Source organism: Penaeus japonicus, unplaced genomic scaffold (genome assembly GCF_977035675.1).
Source record: "Penaeus japonicus unplaced genomic scaffold, GWHDUDI00000001_assembly GWHDUDI00000019, whole genome shotgun sequence".
Lineage (NCBI taxonomy): Eukaryota > Metazoa > Arthropoda > Malacostraca > Decapoda > Penaeidae > Penaeus > Penaeus japonicus.
The window spans coordinates 25887361-25897360 of record NW_028234421.1 but is presented as its reverse complement, the minus strand read 5'-3'; the positions used below and the strand labels follow the sequence as shown (position 1 = coordinate 25897360).

Genomic DNA, 10000 nt, shown 5'->3' with positions numbered 1-10000 from the left:
TTATATATATTCTTTTTTTTTTATCAAATCTAGGTCAGTTTTCCTGTCTGACTGACAAAGAATTGATTAGACATAAGTAAAAATGATATAAACATGTTTACAAATACAAACACACTATTATATTCGCAATTATACATACGCGTAAACATGCTGTACACAGACACTTACATAAACACACATGAATATCGTACACACAAATACTTAAATACACACAAATAATTACATACATACAGTCAACACAACTACTTACATATACAAGTACTTACAAACATGTATACAAAACACACGTACACGAAAGACACAAGACATAATTACCTACACACATGATCCCCCCCCCTCCCCACATACACTAATCACACCGTAATTGCGACGCCTCACCCATTCCTCTTTCTTTCTTTCTCTCTTTCTCTCTTTCTCTCTTTTTCTCGTTGTCTCGTTCTCTCTTTCTCTCTTTCTCTCTTTCTCTCTTTCTCTCGTTTTCTCGTTCTCTCTTTCTCTCTTTCTCTCTTTCTCTCTTTCTCTCGTTTTCTCGTTCTCTCGTTTTCTCGTTCTCTCGTTAGCCCGTTCTCTCGTTCTCTCGTTCTCTCGTTCTCTCGTTCTCTCGTTCTCTCATTCCCTCGTTCTCTCGTTCTCTCGTTCTCTCGTTCTCTCGTTCTCTCGTTAGCCCGTTCTCTCTTTCTCTCTTTCTCTCGTTCTCTCGTTCTCTCGTTCTCTCGTTCTCTCGTTCTCTCGTTCTCTCGTTCTCTCGTTTTCTCTCGTTCTCTCGTTTTCTCTCTCTCTCTCTCTCTCTCTCTCTCTCTCTCTCTCTCTCTCTCTCTCTCTCTCTCTCTCTCTCTCTCTCTCTCTCTCTCTCTCTCTTCCTCTTCCTCCGTCTTTCCAGACACAACCACAACACAAGCACAAACACAAACACAAACACACACAACCACAACCACAACCAAAGACACACACAACCAAACACAACCACACACAAAACAACCCCCCCCCCCCTAAAAAAAAAAAACTAAAAAAAACAACAAACCGCCACTCCACTTACGGGTATTGCCGACTTGGCATGCTGGATGGGCGTGAGGAAGAAAGTGCCATCCAACAAGGGATACCGGTCGAACACAAGCAGCGACTGATGGCACAAGACGCAGGCCGTTCTCGATGACCTTTGACCTGCTAACGTGGACAGGATGAAGCACCGCGTGTCATCGTTGCCGTGTAAGCCGTCATCCTCCATCTGTGGGTAAGAGGAAACGCAAAAGGAGCAAACGCTAGTCTTTGGATCGAGGGTTTGAAAGTGGTCTTTTTTTTTAAATTTATGTACGTAGATTTTTTTTTTTTTTTTTTTTTAAGTGGTCTTTTTTTTTTGGTATGTGGTGTCTTTTTTATGGCCTTTTTTTTTGGTATATGTTTTTTTTCCATGTGGCCTTTTTTTTGAATGATGGAAAAGGTGGATTCATTTTTTTTTTTTTTTTTTTTTATGTGGAGATAGGTTTATAGTGGTTTGTTTGGCTTTGTGAAAAAAACACAACAACTGAAAACAGTAAATTATGGTTATATATATACATAATTAATTTTAATGACTAGATAATGTACACATGTTAAGGAATATATGAATGGGATCATTATATCTGCATAATGGTTACATTAAAGGCTTTAGACGAAATTGGAACATATAATACACACCATAGGGAATTGTGTAAACAAAGCTTTTCACTATCATAGAAATGTAGACGTGAAAACGTAAAAGAAAGTTATATATACAAAATACTATTACATTGCAAAATATTTAGAGGCAAAGAAAAAAGAAATACAATGAAACCTTAATAAAGGAAATGCATTTTAAAAAGTTCTCCTTCCCCCACCCCCCACCCCCCCAAAAAAAAAAAGTTTCATACCATCACATCCTTTCCCTCCCTCCCTCCCTCCCTCCCCTCTCTCTTCCCTTATCCTGCAGCCCTCCCTCCCCTCCCCCATAAACCCCACTCCCCCTCCCCCCCTCAGCAAAAGCGTTTCCCTCCACATTTCACATTGAACCTTCCTTCATTCGCCTGTACAACTTTAAAACGCGGGCGTGTGTGTGGGCGGCGGCGCGATTGAACGAATTGTTTTGACATTTGGAATAAAAATGATTATATTTTTTAATACTTGATTTTTTTTCGTTCTATTTTTAAAGGGAATTATATGTATAGAAGAAAATATTTGCAATATTTTTTTGTTTGATTGTATCGGTATGTGTTTTTGTGTTTTGTGTACTTTCTTTTAAGTGACATAAATAGATGAAACTGAAGAAAAATTAACATATCCGTAATAATAACGTCAACACTCAACAAGTCATCAGAACAGCAACCTTTCTCCCTGTTATTCCTCCCTTTCTATATATATCTGTATCTTTCCATCCTCGTTTCGTAGGACTCCCACCTTTCATGAATATTCACATGGGATGCTGCAAAGGACGCGGGAGATAAATATAGATAGCCGAGGCAGCTTGATAATTCAGAGCAAATAAACATTAAGTCAACAAGACCGTTACTGATGACGTCAGTGCAGACCCGTTGCCATGGTTACGGAAAGCGATTTGGAGGTTGATACTTCTCTTTTCATTTCTTTGTTGTTTTTTTCTTCTTCTTCTTGTTTTCTTATTGGTGTTTTGATTCTGATTAATAAATTAATATAAAAATAAACTTATCGTAAAATATAGGGAATATTTTGTTATAATTAGAAAAACAGATATAGGGATATTGAAATTGTGAGTGTAAAATCCTCTTTCTTCTATTTCATTGCCTTTTTAAGAATATTATCGTTTTCATCTTTCTAACTTCTTTCACGAAGGCAAAGAATATACAGCAAAAAATAAAGATTTGAAAAGTTAATTCGATATTGTATCTACCGACATGGATAATTATATATCATTTACCTCTTATAGGTCATTCATATTAATAATTAATCACATAAACAACCTCCATTTCATCAGAATTTCTAATACAAACACATTTTCAAAGTGAATCATCAATTTCTATAAAAAAGAAAAAAAAAAAAAAGAAAAAAAAAATGTGATCAAATTTTTTTCTTTTTAAATCAACAAGGAGAACGATCAGCTCATGTCCATCCGAAACTTGGTTCCGTTTCCGTAAGTAAGAGAAAAAAAAAGTATATGGTACTAAAGCTAAGTTTCGCCTAAATAGATAGAGAGGATAGTAAAGATAGGAGACAGTAGGAGAGGGATAAAGGATAGGGAATAAATATGACGGATATCAGGAATAAGGAGAAGGAGAAGAAGAACAACAAGGAAGGAGGATATAAGAAGGAGAAAAAGTGGGGGAAGGAGGAAGATAGGAGAGAAGAAAGAAAGAAGAAGAAAAAAAAAAAAAAGAGTTGAAAAAATATATATATATGAAAAAAATAACATAGATATATATATATGTGTGGTTTCCCCGGCAGTAGTTCTTATCTCATAGTTGGCCTTTCTCTCTCTCTCTCTCTCTCGCTGGTCGCAGTAGACACCTCTCTCGCGGTAGCCCAGGCGGGGGCGGGGGACGAATCTCGAGTGAGAGGAAAGAAAAGAGGGAAGGAGAGGGAAGGAGGGGGAAGGATGGAAGGTAGGAGAGGGAAGGATGGGAGGTAGGGGAAGGGAAGGAGGGGGAAGGATGGGAGGTAGGAGAGGGGGTAAGGGGAATTGATGGAAGGTAGGAGAAGGGAAAGGGGAGAAGGATGGAAGGTAGGAGAAGGGGTAAGGGGGAAGGATGGATGGTAGGAGAAGGGGAAAGGGCTAAGGATGGAGGGAAGGGCAGCGGAGGTTTTGAGAAGGCGATGGGAGGGAGGGAGGGAGGGAGAAGGATGTTAGGAGAAGGGAGTGGAGGGAAGGGGATACTCAAAGGATGGGGGAGGGGAGGGGGAGGGGGAGGGATTTAAGAGAATGTTGTGGAGGGAAGAAGTTGTGAGATTCGTCCGTGGATATTTATTACGGTGACGGATGGCAAGATTGGAGGCATTTGCTGATCACGTTTTGTAACACTTTTTCTTTCTGTCTTTCTTTCTCAATAGTCGTTTTATATTCATGGAGTTGTTCTTCATTTTCAGTCGCTTTCTTTTCTTTCTTTCTTTTGCGAGCTTTACTATTGGATTTTACTTATATCTTTCATCCTGTTCGTTTTATTTTTTTCAAAATGTTCGGCAAGTTTCGAATCCACTACGAAAAAAAACCCGCCATGGAAAAATCACCCACAGACCGTTCTCTTTCCGTAAATTAAAAAAAAAAATGCTAACATTAAAGGGGAAAGGAAAGGATGATAAAAAGGAACGAGGATTAATGAGGAACAACAAGAGTGGAGGGAAAAAAAATAGACGAAGATATAAGGGGAAGGAAATACGAAGGGGGAAAAAAGATGGAGATGAGGGGATGAGGGGGGATAAGGGGGGGGGGATGGGATGGAAAGAGGGAAAACCAGAAGGACACGTTGTTCTTCCAAGGATGAAAATCAGGAACAAGGAAAAGATATAAGGATCCCTGTCTATGAGCCCCAGGCCGACTTTCTGAGGGAAAGTGCCCATCAGACACTGTTCTGGCTTTTCTCTCTCTCTCTCTCTCATACACTGTTGTCGTTACTACTGTTGCTGCTGCTGCTGTTTGCTCTCGCTCAGGTTATATCGCGCGTACCCAGCGGGGGATGGGTGGAAGGTGAATCTCCGAAGACAGGAGAGGACAGGGAGGCTGAGACGAAAGGCGGAGGATGAAGAAGAGAGATGGGAGGGAGGAGAGGGTGGAGGGGGGGGGGAGATGAGGAGGCTAGCTAAGAGGGGAGATTCACCTTTTTGAGATTACGGTAACAGGGGCGGTCGGTGGGGCCATGGCACGTTTGGCGTTAGATATGGCGATAATGATAGCGACAATAGTAATCATGATTCATCATTTTATTTTTATTAATATCATTTTTTTCTATTTATCATATTTTGTTATTTATGATACTAAAATAATAACGGGTAAAAATACAAATCTATCGAGATCGAAGCGTGAATGAGTCAATATGCAACGGAAAGATATGCGGAATGAGTCCTCGCGGATTGTCGGCTTCCTTGTGTTTCCACAAGATCGATTCCCTAATAAGAAAAGAGAAAAAGAAAGTAAGAGGGTCTGGAGAAGAAGAGAAAAAAAACAATAAGGAAGGGAAGAGGAACAAGGAATATAAAGGATGATGAAAAGGGGAGGACGGGAGGAAAAGGAAGGGGAGGGGGAAGGAAAAAGGAGGAGATGGGGACAAGTTAAGTAGGATATGCATAGGACAAGGAAAAAAAAAGAAAAAAAAAAAGAAATCAGGACATATAAGAACAAAAGAAAGAAAGAAAGAAAAGGAGATGAAAAGAAAAAGAAAATAAAAAACGACGAAGAAATAACGAGGAGAAGGAGGAGGAGGAGGAGGAAAAAGAAAGGTATAACAAAAATAACCCAAGTGTAACAGGAGACTGACTCCAGCATCGGGGCCCCGTGTTGTCTTAAGAAAGATCTCTCGCTGTTGTATACCGTAGCAAGCCAACTTTCTGAGGGAAAGTGCCTGGTGCTGTCAGTTGACACCGCGGATAGGCCCGTGCGGGGGGCTAGGTGCAAATCCGTCTTCAGGGATAGAAAAAAAGAAGGATAGAGAGATGGGAGAGAAGGCAAAGAGAAGGGAGAAGTAGAGAAAGGGTGCTGCTGACGGGTGGTCGAGGGGAAGGAGTTGGGTGGTTGGGTGGTGGGATAGGTGGATGGGGATGTGGTTGAGATACTCGAGAGGAGAAAAGGAGAAAGACAAAGTTGAGGAAAGAGGGGAAAAGGGGCGGATTTGCGAGCTAATTGTGGTAACAGTTGGAAAAAACAGACAGACGGGGACTCATTCTTTAAGAAAAAAAAAAGTTTTTATTTTCACGTGCAAACGCAGAATAATAAGAACGAATTGTAATCGAACAATGGGAGATAAAGGGGATGACGACGCTTTATAATTCGTTGATAAAAATTAGCAATCCGTGATAAAGCATGTGTTCAATTTTAATGACATAAGGGAATAAAATGTCACAATACAGTTTCAAGAAGTTCAAACTACTTCATCGTATTTTCGTATTATATTCTGAACTCATTACATGGGAGTTTACTAACCTTTTTCATCCTTCTATGAGCACAATTATATATATAAAAAAAGTTCAACCAATCCACCTGTGATCATACCAACACCTGATCCATTTCCACAAAGTAATTATCCACCTATATAAGTATAGAGACGGATTAAATCAAGAGGGTAAGGAAAAAACATAAAAAAGGGTTGAAATCATATCCAAGTCACTATTGCAGACGCTACATCTAATCCTATAAAACAAACATGACTAACGAACAAACAAAAAACACAATAGAGGGGGAAAGAAAATCAAAGGTGAACCTATCGAACCCTCGATCTCTTCAAAGTAGCGTGTTCTGTAGCTAAAAGAAATCTAAAAGAAGAGAATATTAGTGATAGAATGAAAAAAAAAAAATGCATGGAAAAAAAATGTCATAAGAACTATGTAAGAGGTGTGAGTCAACGCCAAAGCACACGTCAGTGGCATCTTCCCACCAGTCACGCCGTCTTGCACACCTTCGCTTCCTCTGACGAAGTAAAAACACACGAGGCAGGTGGAAGGGGCTGCCTCACACCACAGAAATAGTGCCGCACATCATAACTCATCGCGAATAACCCAGCGGGGGTGAGTGAATCCGCAGTGTGTGTGGTTGCGAACGTCGTCGTCGTCATCATCATCATCATCATCATCATCATCATCATCATCATCACAAAACCTGAGTCTTCACCATATAATACTCCATAATAAAGGTATATAGGAGAGAAGAGGAGGGGGGGGGGTATAATCATAAGAAGGAAAAGGAAAGATAATCTTGTTTCTTCGTTTGTCTTCTTGTGTGGTGTTAATGTCTCCTAAAGCTAATCTGCGGATTCACTTGAGATATTATGGTAATAGATTCACGTGTTGGATGCAACAGGTCAATTCATTTTTTCGAAGTGATTGTTCGTTGAACTGACACGATGCAGAATAATAGTATTTACTTTTATCTTTTGTACTAAGCATATTTAACCCTTTTCCTTCCCTAGTTTTTAATCTGGGATTTCATTATTCATGTTTATGGAAAAGAAAGAGGATTTACACATCAAAAATATATAACTTTTCATCAAGAATCAAAACACTCTTCAATACGTATATTTGCTTCATAATTTCCACTTCTAAACATAAATGCATATATGACTCCCAAACTTAATACATTTCACAAAATAATGAAAGTCCGAAAACACAACGGAAAGAAATTGGAGATATAGTATATAAATTGCGTTTTTTTCGTTGTTTTTTTTCCTTGACTGTGACAATAGTCAGACACCGATAGGTAGTTACTAGATAGGTAAATCAATCAATCCACCTATACACAAAGTCACAACCCTCTTCCAAACAAACAGACATGTAAATTATCCGTCGATTCTTATCCGAAACAATTGCAAAACAACATGAAGTCTCGACAGATCCCAACCCACACATCTAGATCCTAATCCATCCCATAACTAACCTGGGCGACGCATGAACTAACAAACACACGCATCTCTTACAGTTTCCCCTTTAAGTATAAAAGAGAAAACGGAATAAAAGAAAACGCGCTTGCGGGAGTCAGACATACGGAGGCAAAAGCGGCCGAGCATAGGGCCGCCTCCGCCACCTCATGTTTATATATATATATATATATTTATTAATATATATTCTTTTTTTACCCCTGGTTTTGTCCTCTTCTTTTTCACCCTCCCCGAGGACTTGCGATACGCGGATGGCCCATAGCGGGGGCATGTGGAATCCTCTTTAGTCGAGTTACCCCTTCAACAGTTTCCTTGATATAATAAAATGTTAAACATTGTCTTCTGAGCTGTAAAGTAATGCTTGAACTTTTCTCTTCCCTTATCTGTTACGGTTCTCTGTTTATATATTTTCTTAATGTTTTTTCATCTATTGAAACCTTTATGTTAAGAGTATTACTTCTTTCATTAGCTTACTTAACAGTATTTTCCATTACGTCTTTGTATTACCCAAACTGTATTTCTATATTTATAAACTTTTCCCCAAAAATAAAACATTACAGAGAACGAAATTACAACGACGAAAATACACACATACCCCTTTCATCGACACTTCCAGACACAAGACTAAAAAAGACGTAAAAATAATAATAAAAATAAAAAATAAGTAAGAGGATTCCATCAAAGAAAGATTACGGTAACAGACAGAAGATTAACAGAACTTCGGAGTTGTTTTATAATGAATCAAATGTACAAGAGTAAGATGTATAACGAAAAGTTAAGTTTGTTATGAATAAAGACTTAATTGTGCAGAGGAAAGCTTTAAATCTCTAAAAATTCTTACAATTCTATATCTGTATATAGGAAAATAGGATTTAATATAAAGACAAAATAACGAAAGATAATGAACTGCTTGAGGAAATTAGATTAAAAAAAAAAAACAATAATTACAAACGAAATTTAAAAAAAAGGAAGAAGACATAGACGAAGAAAATTGGGAGTAAACGAGGAAGGAAAACAACTCTTCAGTCACTGCCAATCACTTCCGTGCACCTGTTTCCGTAAGTTGATGTTCTCTTGGTGGAAATCTCCACAACATCACCTGAAGACCTCCGGTACAAAAGATTAAAAAGAGACAACTACGCGAAGTCAGTCAATAAACGTTGTCACTAACATATCTGTCGAGACACTACTAACCCACTAAGACAAACAAGAAAAAAAAAAGAAAAAAAAATATTTCGTTTTTCTTTGCGTTATTTTCGTTTTTTTTTTTTTTTTTCATTTATTAGGATCATCGTACCTCTTTGCTTCTTTACTGTTGTTTTTGTTCTTTAAATAATGACTGACTTATTGTCACGAGTCCTTTTCTGAATAAACACTTGTTCTTAAATGATACAGATACAAAAAAAAAAAAAAAAAAATGACACAACAGCACAAATTCGGAGATTTAACAAAATCAAAAAAGGGTCAACGAGAAATGTAATGAAATGTGATTCGCTTTACATTCTCTCTGTCACTCATTCTCAATCATTCTCTCTCCTTCTATTTCTATCCGTGTTGTTTTTTCACCTTTCTATGTGAACGAAGTAAAATGTTCGGGAGTCATATACAAACGCAAACAAAACTTGGGTTACGAGCTTTAAAATAAACGTTTGCAATAAAAAACAAGCGAGATTGAAAGTATTATAGCTCAAATACATCTGTTTGTTCATATGTTTTCTCTGTTTCCATTATTTTCAACATTTTTTTTATTGTTGTTTTAGCATTTACTCTAATTTATTGTCCTTTTCCACGTTAACATAACCATCTTGCATTCTTTATACGTCAAAATCTTCAAATCCTTATTATTCTATATATAAATATATATATATATACGCATCTCTCTTGATTCCAATATTCATATACATACATACATAACAAGAAGCCTAACTTTTAGGCCTTTTGGGAATCTCGCGTCGCCTGCCCTTATGAAAAGCATCATCTAAAATGCAATATTTAGTCCCTTTTTACCTTCTTTTCACTTCTTGCCATGCGAGAGGATTCGTTATCATGGTAAATACTGAACAATGAATAGAGAAGATAAATGTTGTTGTTTTTTTATATCAAGTTGATCTAGATCTTCATTTATTTTAGTGGTTGAGATAATAAGAATAAGAATATCCCGCACGCGCCCATGTGATGTTGAAACAAAAGAGAAACTTTGCACATTTTCTTTTTTCCCTTTTTTTTGTCCCTCATTATCAGAACGCGTCTAACAAAATCCTAAGGGTTAGGCTTAGAAATCACCTCCCTCCTTACCTCCCCCCTCCCCTGCCCCTACTCTTATCCCCATGTACTTTGGGTATAAAATTTCCCTCCAGAATGAAGAAGAAAAAATATTGCACTACCTATATTTTTTTCCCTGTCTTGTTAGTTTGAAAATGAGCTGGGGAATAAAGAGG

The 10000-nt window shown here is 37.9% G+C and overlaps 1 protein-coding gene across 1 annotated transcript in view; it reads right to left on the bottom strand.

Moving 5' to 3' along the window:
- heca (hdc homolog, cell cycle regulator) overlaps window positions 1–10000 on the bottom strand; it is a gene marked incomplete at its 5' end in the record, with an annotated part of 70143 nt that overhangs the window by 33187 nt on the left and 26956 nt on the right. The window contains 1 exon segment of the mRNA XM_086547582.1: window positions 1037–1225. Within this exon segment, the coding sequence (XP_086403708.1) occupies window positions 1037–1225 (189 nt within the window).